Below are 19,409 nucleotides of genomic sequence, written 5' to 3'. Positions count from 1 at the left end.
GATGCGGGAAACTCGCAGCTTTTTATAGAGAACAATACTGCACGCGTACACGCTGTGACGTGTTGGTGGTCAATTTTTTTCTTAAACTTAATACCCGGTTGAATTATCCGGGGAAATATTTGTAATAATTGTAATTTTGTCTTCTCGTGAAAACTTTTAACAACACGCCGTATAGTACGGGAACTATTTTTTCCCCCGTCGCTGCGTTTTCCTCTTCCGATTAAGACGTGATACCGTCCATACCGGTGTGTCTAGTTGAGTTTATACACTTATTATTTTATTTTAATTATAGTAAAATAACTGAAAATCGTTATTTTTTTTGTACGTATGTATCTATATAAACGGTATAATCTATATCAAACGCTCGTAAAAAAAATAGTGCGGCTTTTTTTAAGCTATTTTTTTTTAATTTCAGTTAGAAAAATTTACGAGGAACCTTGCATTAAATGTTTGAGCTTTAGGTACTATAGTTAAAAATCATACGAGTTTTTTAGTTTTCTTAATTCTGTAAGCAATCGTTGTAAAAAATGCAGACTCCTATAAAAAATTGTAACTAAAGATAATATGTATTTCTAGTGTTTTTAGACTGCTTATGAATTATGAATAGCAACAATAGCATTTACTGATTTTACTGTATTCTGATATACACAATATTTGTGTTGTTCACTAAAATGTCATAGCGGTGAATCCACGTAAATATGAGTGAGCCATAAGTATAATGTGTAGAAAATCCATATAGATACTTAATATATACACGTATACCATAATCCAAGAGTCTATACTATACTGTTACCGTAATGGTTTTATGAGGTTTCAGTCATAGGGATATGGTTTATGATAAAGAAAAACATTTTATCAATCCACACTATCTACCATGTTCTGTAAACAATAAATTTTTATAATAAATACTCGTATAATAATATTTGTCATATTGTGTTTTAAAGTTACTATTTTTATATTCAATTATGATTTTAAATTATCAGTGGTGAAGATATCACAACCAGAACCATAGATTTTTAAACTTAAAAAAAATTAATCTATTTTAATGTTTATTGTAAGTGTGTGACGTATAAGCGTATTCTATATTATATTATCTCTCGGCTTTTTATTATTTACTCCTGCCATTTTAAGAATGGAGGAACGGAAAAATTAATGTCCTAGTGACCTAGTGTGTCAAATGAATTGGCATTGATTTGCACGAGTGCCCCCTTGTGGTTAGCGTAACGGGACGACGATTTAAAAAAAAAAACGTAAACGAAAAAATACACGCGATTCGTCAATACGTGTTGGTGTTCGTCAATGTTTTTGGATTTAATATCGTTTTGATGGAAAGATGTTAACGGGCTAACCGCCAGTCTAAAATCATGATAGTTCATGTTATTGCTTTGAGGGGTAGGTACATAATTAACCGCACACAATATACATTTACCCCAGACTTTGTGGGGTATTTAAACCCTGCAGGTTAAATTGATTTCTAGGCCCCATAGGGTCATTATGTCAATTGAAATAAACAGTTTCATGTGGAAACATATTTAGTCGTGGAACTATAAGGGAGATAATATTATAATATGTTGTTGCTTAATCTTTTTTTTTTAAATAACTTTTATAGGTTTAATCGGAAAAGCACGATAGACAATACAAGACAAATGTCTATTAATCGATAGGTAATAAGGTAACTGACGACTGGTCAATACACCTTTCATAGTTGCAGTCATTCTGTTAAATGAGAAACTAAAGGAAATATAATATGAACTAAAATCGCAATAAATCGTGTTAAATTGACTCAATCAAAATTAGTGTATTTCAACCTTCATATTTTTAATACAAAACGAATATTATTTTTAGTATTCATGGTACCCACCGATATTATATGTGACGGTTCTTTCCTTTATTGTCATATTTTTTTTTTTTTTGAGGGTCGGATATTGTAAAGTTGTACAACCAAAAAAAGATATACCTATATATAATAGATAATGATAAGATGTTTACCTAGTACAGCTAGTTATAACAATTTTGAATTTATTGCTGAAAAATATTCTTGTATAATTGAAATCATTCACAAATTTGTATGCATACGTACAACATCGATAGTTGTTAAAATTGCTTATAAATACATGTATACTTTTTTCATAGGATAAATAAGGTTTTTTGTTAATATTATAATTGAATTGTTGAGATGTGTAGGTATAGTTAAAATATACACAAATCAACACTTAAATGAAGCGAAAAATAAACATATCACCCAATAGTTTTGTTATTTATTTTTTAATTTAAGATATTTCTGTAAAAAGAACCATAATAATTTGACAACTCACCAATAATGTTGGTCTAACCTTGGAGGTCACTTTTTTATGCATCCAATGTTTAAAATGTTTTCTATCGAAAATTTAAATTGTAATATCAAATCTGGATTACGGAATCTCAATATGGGTTGTGTTTATGAATGTATTGATTTATCATTTATTTTTTAACACTATCACAAGTAGGTATAGCTATAGTATATTATTCTGTGTCAGTTTGAACTAAAAAGTGAAAACAGAACTGAGATATATTATGTTTAACCTTTAACATGGATATCTACTTAAGGGGGTACCACAATTGATCTGTCCCTCCATCAGTTGCACGCGTTTATATCCCGCACTTCAAATGGTGTGATTTGTGGGTCAACATTAGACTAAATAGACCTGCCCCTAAATACGGTATAATATTCCATTACGTCCTCTTAAACAAAATATTAATTTATTATAAGTAGTTAAAAATAAGTATTAATTATTATTTAAAGCTTTTTTTTAAAAACTGATGGATGACCAAATCCTAAATCATTGTACCTTAAATCATAAGTACTTGATATATTGACTTATATCACAATTAACAAACCATTAGTTAATGAGTAAAGTATATACTATGTACATTATTATACAATCATTAATTTTTGTCTTAAATAAGTCTTCTTTTTATGATTTTACTATCCATATATCATGTATGTAAAATTATAAAATAATTATTTTTTATCAAAAATAATTGACAACAGTGTGTGGTAAAAAAAAAAAGCTTAGGGCTGTTAAATTCTAAAATCCTTAGTACGTCTCTGGGCTTGACCTAATCCGACGGAAGAGGTTTACAGCTGTGAGTTCGCATACATGTTTGGATTGGTATACGCTTATTCGCACCACTAAACTTTTGACTTTCATCATTGAAATCGGGTTAAAATTATTGTAACCAAGTTAATATATATATTATGTATGCTAGTTACCTCAATGTCATAATGGTTGCTAATCGGGAAGCTGTTTAAGAATTCCAGCCCAAAATTTACTTAAAATGTTTTATGCATATTGTTTAATATTGTATATCGTGCTTGAGTCGTCTCACATTTCAACGTCATGGGTTTCACCCATTTTATAATATCAGAATATACAATAAAATTTTGAACATTTTTTAAAGGAGCGGCGTAAAATAAAATGTTTTTAAGTATAGCGAATTATGAGTTTTGGAGTACCGGGTATCCATCGTTGTTTTTTCAGCCACAGTAACTTTTTATTACGACTGATTGATATTTAATGTACTAAAAAGACACGAAAAATGTACCAACAAAAATTTAAAATACTGTTATACATTTCAAAATGGAATTATTACTAAGAGTATGTGAATGAAGAAGTTTATTCAATTATTATTTATTAAGAAAGTTCTGGAATAGTTTTAAGTTTTTAATGATTTTTTAAAAAAAGCTTGAATACGAAGTTCATCATAAAATGTTTTTATGTATTTAATTTAATTTTAAATTAGAACTAGGTATTTAAACGCAACATTTTTTGATAATCAAATTTATACAAAATTTTTCAAAACTACATGCATTTTAAAATTATTTTGTAGTTAAAAATGCATTTACCAAGCTTTCAATACGGACTTCTAAGGTTTGAAAATGTAATACAATGTTCTTCATAAGTTAGTCCTACAGTATTCTAAAAATATCAAATATCTAAAATACATAATATATGCACACATTTTTTTTTAGAAATTTGAATTATAACTCTCTGAAATTGACGAATCAATAAAAATATTCAACAATTTACTTCTCATCCACAAAACTATGTATTTTTAATTGATCCAATTAACCTTTGTAGGTATGTAATTCTAACAGATGGAATTTTTCTGTGTGTTGGTCGTCGAATTGTATATGTAAAAATCAGTACAGCCTGTTTGGGTCAATTAAATGGAAGTTCAATAAGCTGCAGCGAGTCCTAGCTGTTCATAGCTAAACACATGATACCTACAGCAGGGGCGTAACCAAGATGGATCACAGGGTACGTTCACACCCGGTCCGGACGCTAAGGTTGAGAGCGAACAATAATTCATTACTTTAACAGTTTAAAACAAACAGAAATTTAATTTTAATTTCACGAACATGGCGTATACATATTATTATGTTGTAGCCTGCATAAGCGAAAGTGTGAATGTGGTATCATAGCAGCGTGTTATGAACATCGTTAGTGTTCAGATGTACTTCTAACTATATGTACGATATATTTATAACTTATGATTACTGGGGCTTCGATATTTTTACTAAAACCTTAAAATTCTTTATCTAAGCGTATTTTGCAAGTAGCATTAAAAGGCAGACAATGGGCTCGATTAAAATTCGTTACTTTTAGTATACTCAAAATACTATGTGCCTGCTGCTTTAGTTTTGTCTACTAGTTCGTCTTTATTGAACAATATATTTAATAAAATATGTAATAATACTTTAAAAATATATATTAAATAAGTACAATGGTTTTAGCAAGCTCATTAGCCCTGCTTAGATTTCTCGAATACTTTCCCAGGTGGAAGAGTGGCTATGGAAAATTTAATTTCACATCCTAGAACAGATATTTCAGTTACGCCATTGGGCACTCACGTTCGAGTGTAACAGAAAAAATTATAATTCTCATTCAAGTCGATTTTTTTAATTTAGTTATTTTGATTATTCTCAATAGGTATTACAAATTACACCTGGGTATCGATAATAAAAAAAAAAAAAACACATTTAGTCAATACGTATACCTTCTATATTTGTATGCAGCTATTATTGTTGTACCCCGATGGCAGTATATACGGCATCCATATTGTGTATACCGATGGATATTATGCGTATATTCACATATACACGCCTCCATATGACGATGATTATTGAAACTGACGTGCTGGTGAAAGATAAACAAAACGTATACGCGTACATAACATTACTATCGTGAATAATATATAATATGATGTACAGCGCTGGGTACCTGCGCCGGGAAAACCTAAAGTTTTGTGCGAATTAATTATTATTGCGCGCATCCTGCAGACCGCGCCGCGGCTCGATGATTTATGGCCACCGACGAACGGACGAGAGCATAATAAACTGCACATAGCTAAATAATTTAACGGCAATAACAACACATATTATATATATATTATTTACCTCCATGCCCGACTTGACGCAACACGAATACGGTCCTCATAGAACGTATATAATAATGACGTGGCAGTAATATTATGTTACGCGGTCGTCGTCATGGCCGCCGAATTTATGTGAGGAGGCACGTGGCATTGTGGGCGCAAACCCCCGTGGGGCGCAAAATATTTAGTCGAATTCAGTGTAAGACATTCTTGATTAAAAAGACAAATAATAACCGAGCATTATTATTTTGTATTATTGTAATATTATTACTGTAGTTTGGAAACAAAATGTTATCGACCATACAACAATTATGACGTGTCACAGATATATTATTATGACAGTAAATTTAATATAATATAATTATACTTATCAAATCTGTTATAATTGTTGATATGTATACAGTTCGTAAACCTTGCATATTTTATTAAAATATAATACTATATTTCAAATTTTCTTCGTGATGAAAAAATGTTTTTGTTTTACCGTGAAAAGCAACGAAATTTTCATGAGCATTATGAAATAACTACTTCTATAAAATATGTGAAACGGGAAGATTGACAAAATCGCGAAATTGCCCACGCAAAAGAAATTGTTATTTTACAATATCAACTTTGGGCACTTAGTAATTATAATGTAATAACTATATAAGAATCGACGCTTCCTCTGAAAACTTAAAAAAACATTATGAAAACAGAAAAAGTATAGGTACCTAGGTGCAGAAATCGACTAAACATTTTATCAAACCAACTTGTTCAGAATTTCCCTGGGATAAATAAAGCCGAGATGGGCTATCCACATGCGGCAGATAGCATAATGCCATAATAAGTAACTCTTTTTCTTGTGAGTGGCCAAATACAAGCAGAAATAAACGAATATGAAGTTATAATTTGACTATTATTAATAGCGGGTAAGCCACCGTAAATTAAGTGGTTAAATCAGCCATTATCTAAGCCTTCCTTGAAACGGCAAAATGGATCGAATATCTTTTGATTCCATAAGCTTTAGCCGGTACACTTTGCCTCTTACCCAAAGCTTCTATTCTAATACTCTTACGACCCTTCCGGGAAAATTTGGTGCCAATTGATCAAAAACTGTGGATTTGCATAGTATTCGAAATTTAGATATAAACTCGACAAATAATAATAATCCATATTATCCGACTGTCTATTATAATCCATCTAACTATCTATCGTTTCCGTTTTGCTTCTGTTGATATATTCTCAATTTATTGTTTTTGTAAAAATAGGTCCAATTTTTATTTAGTATATAAATCTCAACCATAGGCCTCTTATATTCTTGTATATTTTTACTTTTATAAAGAATAGCTTTATCAGCCTAAATGACATAATATTATACAATACAGAAATTGTTGTGTGATCCGCCCTTTAGTGACCTGTATTGATTGAAAAATGAAGTTACAAACCCTTCTCGAGTCTCAAGACATTTATTGATGTAATTTTTATTGAAAACAGTCCAGTAGTTTTTGAGTCTATATAGGACCAAGGAAGAAAAAAAGAAAGAAATTTAATGGCGATATAAGGATTTAGGGACGGAAGCATTTTAATATTGTTCACAACCTATAACCATCTTTTACCATTATTCGTCTATCGAGGGACATGGTCATTTTTTAACATATCACCGCAATTTTATGTTAACATTATTTGATGCATAAAAATACAATTCTTTTAATTTTTGTTATCGTACTTAGTAAAATACTATTGATATGATCACAGATAATGTGAAATTGTTTTATATTATTAGTGAATTAATTATTACAATCTCAGTTAATCTGTGATATAGATAACACAGCAACAGGCTGCTACAACTGCTGTATCGTTTCAAGTCCAAAATATTATAATCAATTTAATTTATGATTTACTTAGTTATTTTACAGTTGTGTCACTTTTTATTTTATCTTTCTGTTAAGTACCTATATATTATGATATAAAATGCATAGTATAACTGAGTGAATTATTTTAATATTATTCTTAAATCTTATATCTAATTGTAATTTGGTTTATGATTCATAGCTGTATATTGTTGTATATTTTTTTTTTGTTTCACACACACCAACAAACTATTCATATGACATATACCTATAGTATATAGCTTCTCAATCTTTATTTATTTTCTCTATTTGCTAGTTAAAAATTTAAACTATTTACAATGCCATGACTTGTGCACAAGCGTTTAGAGTGTCTAAACCGGGCCAGGACCATAAAATCTTTGTCAGGATTTCGATATAACCAAGAAATATCGTTATTATAAATTCGTATAGTTGCATTGTTTGAAAATGTATAATTCCTTTATGCGATATTCGCCATCATACCCATTTATTTAACAGTGAGATTTTAAGTGTTGAATTAAGTATTTAAGAAAAAAAAATCCCGATATTATATTTTATAAAATATAATTGTATTCAACTTCTTTGTAGTTATTATTAACGGAAATGAAAGATTTGTTGAATTAAATTTTTATTATTTATTACCTACGAGGTTGATTTTTTGTTTATTTATTTTGTTCTGTTAATAACAAGTTTAATGATAAATTGTAAGGGGTCCCAGAGATTCTACCGATACAGCGTCAATTTCACCAGTAGGTACAGGTATACAAAATATAAGGCACATACTAACTATTGAATCCCAATTTTTGTTTTATATTTTTAATCAGTAGAAATGTTTTTTTAATAGAAAATTTAGCAATAAACTTGAATATTTAAATGAAATACCTACATCATTATATTTTGGCTTTACAATGCGTAAAATATGATTCATTCTCGCAATAATTTCTGTATGATTCCCGTAAATTCGCACACGTTTTCGACGTTTCTCAGCGTAGTATTTCAAGACATAAAACGGATTCGTATAGATAAATCGTATAATACTCATAAACACGGCGCATCGGCTAAGTCCGCGCGACAAAACGATTCGTTGGCGCCGAACATAGTTTTGCTGCTCACACCAACACTACTGTGGGGGGGGGGGGGGGGCACAACCCTTCCAATCTAACACCCCCCCCCCCCCCCCCACACCCACTATACTTCGTCCAATTTCATAATAATATGAATGAACACGCGTTCCTCACACGTCATCAACGTTCGTGCAACGAGCAAAATATAATAATAATAAAACTAATAATAATAATAATAATTACACGTAGGTAACGCGTTTCGTGACTAATAGTTTATTGTTCTATATTATAATTATGTACATAAACGGGAGGGAGAAATATTAAAATAAGACCTTAACGGGGTCCGAACATTATTTTTATTTTCTCGTAAATTTTTTCCGCGTTCGAGTATTTGAGTAGGTAGTCATTAAAAACTATGCAACTCTCTGTTTAATGAATTTTCTTATATTACAGCGATGATTTTATTTATGCATTATTTACGTCACTAAGCTAAACCTTGAAATTTTCAAGTTGTGATTAAAACAATTTTTTTTTTATATAATTCGACTCAAGCCGGTCAAGAACGAAATTGCAGTCGTTGCGCATTATAATTTATAATAATATTATTTTGTGACCGGCCCTAAGTATTATTACTATCGTCAATATTACGCGGGTTATATGGATAATAATATATTATCGTCATGTTTAACGCTCCAGTAAAAATTGGCGTTCCATCACATTATTATTACTATGAATTATACACCGATACGTATGAATATGAAAATTATTGTATTATAATTGCGGTATTATAGTCAGTTACGCCCCTCAAATAATATCACAACGCTATTGCACCGTGATAAGTATAAGCTCCACCGCTAGTGACCACCGTGGTAATCGGTATAAAAAAGCACAACAAATAAAAAACACAGGAAAATAAATACAACTAGGTAAAAAAAAAATCCCACGATAATAAAAGCACTTGCGAGTGACTATAAGTATATACTGTACAAAAATATTTAAAAAATGTAATATGTAAGTATGTGTAGGTATACGTACAAATAACCGCGGTTATAACATAATTTTTCACCACCTAATCTCCAGTTTTCCGAATAGTTATTAAATAATATTAAATATATTAAAATGTAAATAAATATTTTAAAAGTAAAAAATACAAAAAACGCACACTTTTAAAACTTTATATAATATTGTTTTACCAAGATATTAAACCCAACGTATTGCATTACTGGTTTTAACGTTTAATAAATAATACCTTTAAACAGATAGCTTTTAATTACACAACTAGGCGTATTGATAAGGCATTGATTGGTTAAAAATATAATATAATGTCAACTAAATTCAAACGTCAAAAAATTATGATTTTTTTTCCTCGATTACATAATTATTTTTCTATATGATATTTCATTAATGTTGGAGACGAAGAAAATACAGCATAATATTATTATTATTATTATTACATTATTTTTCTCGTAAACAATATTATTACAACGCACGCACCGCATTGTAAATACCGTTATAGCGTATCAAACGAGAAACACAATATTGTACCTACGCGTTTTACTCTTTATTCTCCGTGCACGTCACGCGTCAAATATAACTATGAAATATTATCACCCGCGAACAATGCTCCGCGTGTTACAACAAGTGGGTAGTTATATATGTATAAGGGTAACAATATATATTACCATTACCGCGGTTGGTGGCGTTGAGCGAAACACCTATACACGAACGCAATATATTTTCCACGCAGGTACATAATAATAATAATAATATATAGGTAGGTTTCCTCAGTTTGTTTAATGGACACGCTGAAATCATTATGCACGACAGTCGAAAACCGCAAATTACTATAGGCAGGTATATTATAATAATATTTTCATCTCGAAAACCACTCGATCTGGATTTAAAACTCGCGATTGAGTGGCTGTCCCACGATAGTGTGTCATCGTATCGCACCCTGCCAGCCACAGTACAGTTTTGTCTGTAATATTGTATTATTGAATTGACACAAAGCGCTTTCCAAACGTTTCCTCCGATGACTGACCCACCGCAGGCGATAAGACGAAATTTTGCATTCGCATTGACCACATAAAAGAAAACCGATAGTATACTAGTATATAATCATGTGTATTTTATTTATTTTTTTAACTATACCTAAACATATTTTACAGTGTGACTTATACGATTATTAGTTATTACCTATTCTTAAGCGACATAATATTATTACCTTTTCCAGTAAGTTATTTGAAATTATTATTTAAGTTTAATATAAATAGTGTACAAACAAACAAAAGTCAAAATATGTTCACAACGGTTTGTTCGAAAATAAATAAATAAACACGTTATTACATAATATGATATATATCCACAATACGTCACATAATATTATTGTATGCTCAAATCAAAATTACAATTTTTTAGTTTTAATTTTAATTTTGCTAACATAATTGATTTCATAACTTTATAATGTTTATATTTTTGCACAATAACGTTTTAATGGTACTTTGATAGTTTGATCTGATTTGTAGTCAAATATAACTATTCTTTTTTTTTTCTATTTAAAATAATACTTATTAAACTATTGCATTTTTACGATTTTAATTTTGATTTCTACCTACGATAGATAAAGGTCAACGCCGTTCACGAAACTGTGAAACAGCTTTAAAAAATCTAAATATTAGTTACTACTTATTACATATTGATGAACAATATTATTGAACTGTTGTCTTTGGTTGGTTTTTCAATTTCAATTTAAACTATTTTTTTTATCTTTTTTTTTTATTACACCGGAACCTTAAATTGTATACCTATCATTTTATACATAAAACAATAATTGTTTTTAATTACATAGAAGATTTTTAACGATTTTTTCTATGGTATTTGAAATCGATTTCAAGCCTTGATTATATATATATATGAATAATATTTCTTTTATGTTGTATAATTGGTGTTGCAGCCTGGCATAATAATAATATACACGTTTCAGGAGTTGATCACTTCCACAGTACACGATTATGTCAACTGCACATTTATAAGAAATAATAATTACAATGAAATATGATTTATTGTTATTTTTTCAAGAAAAATTATCGTTTAATATTGCTTTTGCCCACCCCAGTGCACTCGTATTTCTAAAAGCCAAACGCACGCCAACGAAACATAAATCTTTGGACACCTACCGTGTCGTATACTCATAATATTATTTAATATGGTATGTAATATACGACGGACGCATCTTTTTCGTAATCGTTGACTCGTGTCTAAAAAGACTTATTCGGTGTTATTCTTCTGTCTAGTAATAATGTTGTAGGTATCTGCGGTATACATGAAGTATGCGTATGATTGTCTTATATTGGAAAAGTTGTATTCGCGCCCGACTGGCGTCTCTGCAGACGTCGCATTTGTCATTTATTTTAAAATGTATAAACATGTCCCCGACCGAATAAAAATCGTGACCAGAATGACTAGTTCGTTAAAAATCTGGCAGAGTTAACAACGGTTTAGTTCTAGTCTCCGACATCACGACGCATTAAATTAATATATATCAAACAATTTTTTTTATGTTATAATAATATAAGACTGCATCGCAGGTATCCAAATGAAATAACAAAACGTCCGACCTAATGCGCAAAGACTTTGATTGACAAGACATTGTTCATTTTTCGATAATTTTTGCACTATTAAATCGGTCGATTTAAAAACTATATCGTATAGGTACACAAGCTATCTGATCGTACCGACGCCATTATATTATGAATATGTGGTAGGTATGCAAAAAAATATTGTTCACAGTCATAGTATAACGTCAGTATACTGAGACGGAATGAAACTTAATATGATATGCAAATGGCTGTCTGTCTTACAGGTTCACGATAATGCATTTTGTATGAGATAAACGAACCAAAACTTTTTGGATTTACGAAAACGAACGGAAATATTATCATCACCCATTGTGGTGTCAAGGGTAACGACTGAGACGCCCCCCCCCTCACGTAATAATATACGTCAAGCATAATAATATGTTTGCAAACGTTCAAACATCGTCAGAATAATAAAATATTTAGAACTTTTTTGGCTATAGTATTACGTACCAATGACAAAATCAGTGGTGGATTTAAGGGGAGAGAGAAGAATGAATGGATCGCCCCACCCTTTTTTAAATTTTATTTTACTCATAAATTTTTTACTTGAATTTATTCTTCAATACTTTTATCCCTCTAAAAGGAGGTGAATACCCTCCGAAATGAGTTAGACATGTATTTAGATATTTTAGATCTGTCTGTATGCGGTTGCACAACCATATGGGTATAAACATATTATTTCGGATTCGACCGCATTACGATGGATGTCCTATTATATACCTAAGATTCCTTATAGGTACCATCCGTAGTGCTTTCACATCATCATGACATAGACAAAAGATATATCAATGATCAAGGTAAAAATTTTTTTTATTTTTTCACATATTACGGTTACTGTTAACCGAGATATTCATAAAAAGTTATTATAGGTACCTACTTTCTAGTTAATATTTAAGAACATCGTCTGATCAAACGACACGTTGAATATTGATATTGAATATCTATGTTTATTAAAAGTGTGAACATAACATTATAATACTATTCAAAAGCTAAATTATGTTTTAGTTTTTGTAATATAATTTGCTCATAGTCATTGGTTTATCGTTGTAAAGCAATATAATGTGTATCATATGATATTGATCATAAAGTAATAGGTACACATTCATGAAATTAAAAAAAAACTGTTAGTCAAAAATATAGGGTTTTTATCGTTCTTTGACATAGAATATGTAGTGTAATATCATGATTTTACTCATTTTAAATAAAATAAAAAAATTATAATTATACAACAATACCTTGATGTTATATTGTTGTGTATTTGTGTTACCATGTTACCAACAAATAATAATTATAATAATAAATTACTACACGCACTTAAAATAAATAATTTTTTTTCTGTTGGGAGGGTCACAGATAAAATGGATACTTTTACATGAGCATTATTGACGTCTATAATTTTAAAAAAACCATTTTCTATTAATACAAATGTTTATTTATTGATGAACTAAGTTAATATAATTTAATTTTGGTACAATAAATAAAAAACTTATTTAAAATTAAGTAGCCGATAGGTAAAAATATGAAATATTTTATCATTAATGAATTGTCCTTCGACAAGGTTTAGACAAGATTTGGACCAATTCCTAGATCCCGTGTGAACGATAATATTATTATTACCTAATAGATAATATATTACAAAATATATTACAAAAATAATTATTTTTCTTGAAATTAGAAAACTGCAAGCATGCTGCACCATGGTATTGATATTGAATTTTTTGTTATAATAATAATATTATTATTATTATTTTATAAAACGTAATAATGTAAATTCGTAGAAATTCATTCAAATTACTATGTAATAATATATCAATACGAATATTTTTAATTTTATGAAACAGTTGGATTTTTAAATGGCTAGGAAATACTGTCATTAACTTTATTAATTGTCATTGTTGACGACTGGCCGTTCACTGAAATATTACTAAAATATAAACTTTCCACTTATTAATTATTATCAATTATAATATTATTCAAGGTAGTGATAGTAATAACATAATATAGCAGCGCCGCATTCGTGATATTATCCTAGTGTCGTGTTGTGGGGGGACACAGCCCCGCAGAGGCCCTTTGACAACCTACGCATCGTCGTCGTACAAACATTATATTATTTAACACATAGGAATGAGGGGGGGGGGGGTGTTCGAGGCGCGCAGCAACAATATTATAATTATTGCGGCCGCCACCGCGGCGTTGGTATTTTCTTGGCGGTGCGTGATACCCGTGTTCGGGGATAAGACGCACATAACTCCGGGGAAATAGCTGCCACTACCATCACCACCGCCGACATACTTTCTACAACATTTTTTTTATGATATTGTACCGCCGTCGTATTAGCATGCGTAGACATAATTTAACGATCGCCGGGGCGGCGCGCGGCGCCTTGTCCTAAACACCGTCTGATGTGCGTAACGAGCTAAATTCATTAAATAACCTATACAGCAGCGTGTCGTATATACGTATAACATAGTATTATAATGTCACGTGTGGGTGTGGGTGTGGGTGTGGGTGTGGGTGTGGGTGTGGGTGTAAGTGTGGGTGTAGGTGTGGGTTTGGGTATGCAACGACTGTAAATGCATTTTCTCGCTGCGGTCCGACGGCGCGGGGTGTACGACTTAACGGCCGTCAATATTGATTAATTCCGTACTCCGTCCGCGCGCCGACACGGCTCTGCGTGCTTGCACCCCCTCCTCCGTGGGGGTTTCTGTCGCACGAGAGATCCTACGCCGCCACGCGAGTCGATCCTCGTCGTCCCCTGACGTCATCCTGTCACGGATCCTGCTTGCGGCAAAATGCGACTCGTCGTCGTCGCGTGCTCGATCGTATTTTTTATTTTTTTGTATGGCGCCATGTCCGGTAGTAGGCCCGAAGGTTAGGATAAGTAGCTAGTTGGTACGTCGTGACGACAACTTAACAATAATCATCGTTTTAGTGAATTATTACCTTTTATTATCACTCATCCAGAGAATGGCTTGAATGAATTTGGTAGAGATTCTTATGATGGGTTTGGTGAAAGCGAGGCTGCACATAGCGGAGAGTGGTAGCGAAGACACCTACCCCCGGGCGCAAGTTGTTGGAATGTGCGTAAAATTGTACAGTAGGTACCTATACATAATTATTATGGGTGTTTATCGTAAATAAATTACCATTTATAATACATTAAACGCCGGTAGACACCTTCCCCGGCGCGCAAAAAGTCAAATTCCGGCCTTGGCCGAGAGGACGTTTTATTTCGTGACCAGAAATATTGACTAATATCCATAGATTTATTAAATGTTATACAATTTAATAGTAAACTAACAAATATCAGTAGTTGTAAACGGCTATTGGAAACGAGAAATCGTTATATCAGTGTTATTAGTAATTTATTTGTAGTAATAAATTGTAATTTACCAAATATGGTTCTTAAAATTGACAAAGTTTTTACATAACAACACAGAATACACAATGAGTTTTGATCGAACATTACGTTTTTAATGGAGCTATCCATTTAAAAACGGAAATTTCGTTTTCGATGTACCGAAAAACAATGTGGATTAATAATTTAAATAATACGATTTTTAAAAACGATTTGTGATATTTAATAAAAAAAAAGTAAAAAAAAAAACAGATGCATTTTTAATCATAGCCGTATAATTTACGGACAATCCCGATAATCTGTTAAAATGAGAGGAAAACCCCATTGATAAAATATTGCCCAAACGCCCATATATACTCAGCATAGTATTAAAAAAGGTCGCTCGAGCACACATCAATATATTTTTAATATCGTTTGTTCAAACGCAATTTCTACAAACTTACCCAGAAACAAAACACCCAAACAGGCCAAACAGTTATTCAATACCTAGGTATAATATATTATGTAATATCCGATGACGACTCTGACCGTTGATCAACCTGGTTTCGATCGTTTGATGCGCAGTTGATGCGGTAATCAAACACAGAGCTTAAAAAGCTGTCACTACGCGAATCTAAATTTTGACTATCGTAAAAAAGAGGTGTGAGTACGTCGATATATTATTGTACAAGCCAATCAAAGCAAATTTTGTACGTTCATTATTATAATGGCACAGAAATCAAACGTTGAAAAACTATTTAATATGTTCGTTTTACAATCGATTCCTGCAGTTGAATAGTAATAATTATTTATATTCAAGAACAACTGATTGATCGGTCTAACCTCTGATCACAAGCCAACTATTTCAAATCCAATGTTATATTAGGTAGACTATCCAGTTTCATAATATAGGTCTTTAATATTGGAATAGAACACGTCGCGGCTCTCCTCTCATAGTGTGTTGTATATATGGTATAAGAAAGTGGGTAGGATATAAACACAGAATCGATCATTATCGTCCCGAAAAACATTTTTTTAAAACGTAAATTAACTAGAAAAATCGACTAAGATTATCATTAAAAGATGCACTTTTTAAAGTCACGTAGTTCAATCGCCTTTAAACGCTGACGATTTCAGCAGCCAATCTGTATAGCGCGATAATTTTTTTCCGCGATATTATCCCAACAATGTAATATTATTATCATGCCTATAATATTATAATATCACTCAACAATAATATAACTATAACATATCACGACCGGAAAACAATATTATTATTATTATTATTATTATTATAACGTGTCAATAATGTGACGGTTTTCGTTTTTTCTTTTCCCACAGAAACACGGAGTCCGCCTGAAATGTTCGGGTTGCCGCATAATCGTGCACTCGGAATGTCTGGGCAATCTGCCAGAAGCGGCCAAGTGCAAGTCGAGCTTCAAGGACGACGGCGTGCGACAGTACAGGGAACACAAAACGGTCAAACACCATTGGATGCACAGGAGGACGCAAAAGGACAAGTGCTCGCAATGCGGAAAGGTGCGTATATTATAGTATAATGTTGTGACGTTATATTGTCACTGTTGGTCATTATTGCCTATTGGTCCCTTAAACCGGTCGTCACGATGATTTTCGAACGTCAAATAATCCACCGGTTTTCGTCTAGGCGTTCCAGTCGGTGCTGTCGTTCAGTTCCAAGGAGATCATAGCGCTCACGTGCTCCTGGTGCAAGCTTAGTGTCCACAACAAGACCGCGTGTTTCAACGACACGAAAATGAACGAACCCTGTTCTTTAGGTGAGCAGTACAAAAAATATTATGTAAGAAGTTTCCATAGTACATGTTTGTCGACGACGTTTTCAAACCATCGTCCCTGAAATACCTCAAGTCGTGCTTTAGGTACTCCGCAGTACCTTTATTTTTACCCGCACCCAAACGTGAAATGAATTATTATAAGTTGATTTATTAACTTAATCTCCGGATAACCGTATATTTATATAGGTATTTTAAGAGTTGAATTTACCAATGGGATTTCCGGGTATCAGATCAATATATATTACACTATATAGTTTCCGACGTTATAATATTTATTCTGCAGAGCTATGCGGCCATGCGAGATACAAGAAGAAGAATCTAATATATTATTATAATATTTAGCATAATCCCTGATAATATTAACTTTCTTCTAATTTTATTCCAATCAATTCAAATCGAAAAAATAGGTACATTATTTGTTAATCAATAACTGTATTAGAGGAAACGACCAATTTTCAAGATAATATATTATTTTAGCCACAGTCGTGTAATCACTATAAACAACTAGATTACAAAAATGTGTGTTCATATTATTTCATCAACATTATATATTGTAAATAATGTTTCCGTCATAAATCTGAACAGTTGTGTACATTATTTTTTAATGCAATTTATTCAAATATTGGCATTTAAAAACGGATATAATATTATTTAATTAAATCGTTAATATATTATTATTTATATTATATTATTATTTACCTTCGGAATAATACAGTTATTTTTATATTACATTGCCGTTACCTACATTATATTTTCACATGATATGAACGTTGATGATTTAATATCAATATTATTGACCTAATAATACTGTCTATCTAAATATAATAATACGATTTCACTCGAGACGGACGATAAACATATTATACAATTAGCTGTCATCTAATCGAGCGACCGCTCGTCGAGGGGGACAGCCAATCACATCCAATCAGATGGTAAGCAATTTCCAACCAGGTCGCAGCTTATATAGGAACACACACAGATAATGGTTATATATGGTAGCGGAAAAATTATTAGAAACGCTGTACGGATGTGATATTATTAAAACAAACAAACGTATTTAGAAAAATGAAACGCAAGCGCAAAAACACAATATATAGCAATATAAGAATATAATATTATATTATAAGGACGGAAGGTATACGACTTTCGAGTTAATGGAAGTTAAACACGCTCGCGCGCTTTACACAACGGCCTAGGTATGGATAATTGGACGCTCTTGAAAACAATAACGGACGTCTTTCTCGAAACCTAATAATGTTCATTATTTTCACGACCTTCTACTAGAAACGTGATGTACGCGAAGTGGGTGATAGAAATTCAACTTTCGTGACCGTACAGTTTGTAAAAAAAAGCGTACTTATCGACGTTTATCCGAGTGCCTAGGTAGGCACCTTTAACCATTACTAATACTAATTGGACGAATCGAAATATTATGAGTAAAATAAATTATTGATTATTATAGAACGATAAAAGTCGAGCGTTCGATGAAGACCAGTCGAAATACGAATAGCGTGGAAACGGACACCGGACGATTTTTTGATGGATAAAACAAAAATTATATTTTATACCAACACCTTTAGACTTATAATTTTACACTCGCGTGGAAAACTCTTCGTTTATTATGATTTATTTTATATACAAACATTCGGTAATGTTGTGTTTACTCTTCGACGCGTCTTCGTATTGTATTGTGACATACAACAGTATTAGGTCAAATATTACTATAAATACAAAATTATTGACTCGGTTTTATGCGAACTGGTTTTTATTTTTATATTTATATCAATTAGATATTGTATATTATTATTAGTATGTCAGTTATGATGTTCAGAATATAGTTATGCATTGTGTTTAATCGGATATTTTATTTTTACCTTATGTGTTTTTTATTCACTGCAAACGTACTCGTAAATATCAATATTGGATTTTTTTAAATTTAAATTCACATTTTTACCACATGAATTCGTATGCATAAAATACATGCGCTTTTTGGAAGCGAAATAAATTACAAAATACCATACACTTTCTCTCGATCACTATTGTTTATGAGTCTAAAAAAATTGCTTTATATCTATTGGTAGTTTTTTTTCGGATTATTTTTCAACGTGAAATTGCAGCATAGATAATTCAGTGTTAATTATGTATTTGAAATAAAGTAATAAAATACTGTTTTCGAATATTTGTGATTTTTCATACCACTTAGAGAGTGTCCTGTAGTGAAACAAGCTTATATTTTTCAAATCAACATTCTTTTTTTTTACTTAAAATTATACGCAGTATGTATTTTTTTG

The 19,409-nt window shown here is 31.4% G+C and overlaps 1 protein-coding gene across 3 annotated transcripts in view; it reads left to right on the top strand.

The window, feature by feature from the left end:
* The window catches only part of LOC132946355 (eye-specific diacylglycerol kinase-like), a 181,112-nt gene that overhangs the window by 114,820 nt on the left and 46,883 nt on the right, over positions 1-19,409 (top strand). For all 3 annotated transcript variants that reach the window (XM_061016327.1, XM_061016326.1, XM_061016328.1), the window contains exons 5-6: positions 16,646-16,843; positions 16,971-17,100. In XM_061016327.1, the coding sequence (XP_060872310.1) occupies positions 16,646-16,843; positions 16,971-17,100 (328 nt within the window). The remainder of the gene's footprint in view (positions 1-16,645; positions 16,844-16,970; positions 17,101-19,409) is intronic.

This window comes from Metopolophium dirhodum, chromosome 6, assembly GCF_019925205.1.
Source record: "Metopolophium dirhodum isolate CAU chromosome 6, ASM1992520v1, whole genome shotgun sequence".
NCBI lineage: Eukaryota > Metazoa > Arthropoda > Insecta > Hemiptera > Aphididae > Metopolophium > Metopolophium dirhodum.
The sequence above is the reverse complement of the archived record's forward strand: the minus strand, read 5'-3'. Positions and strand labels throughout refer to the sequence as shown.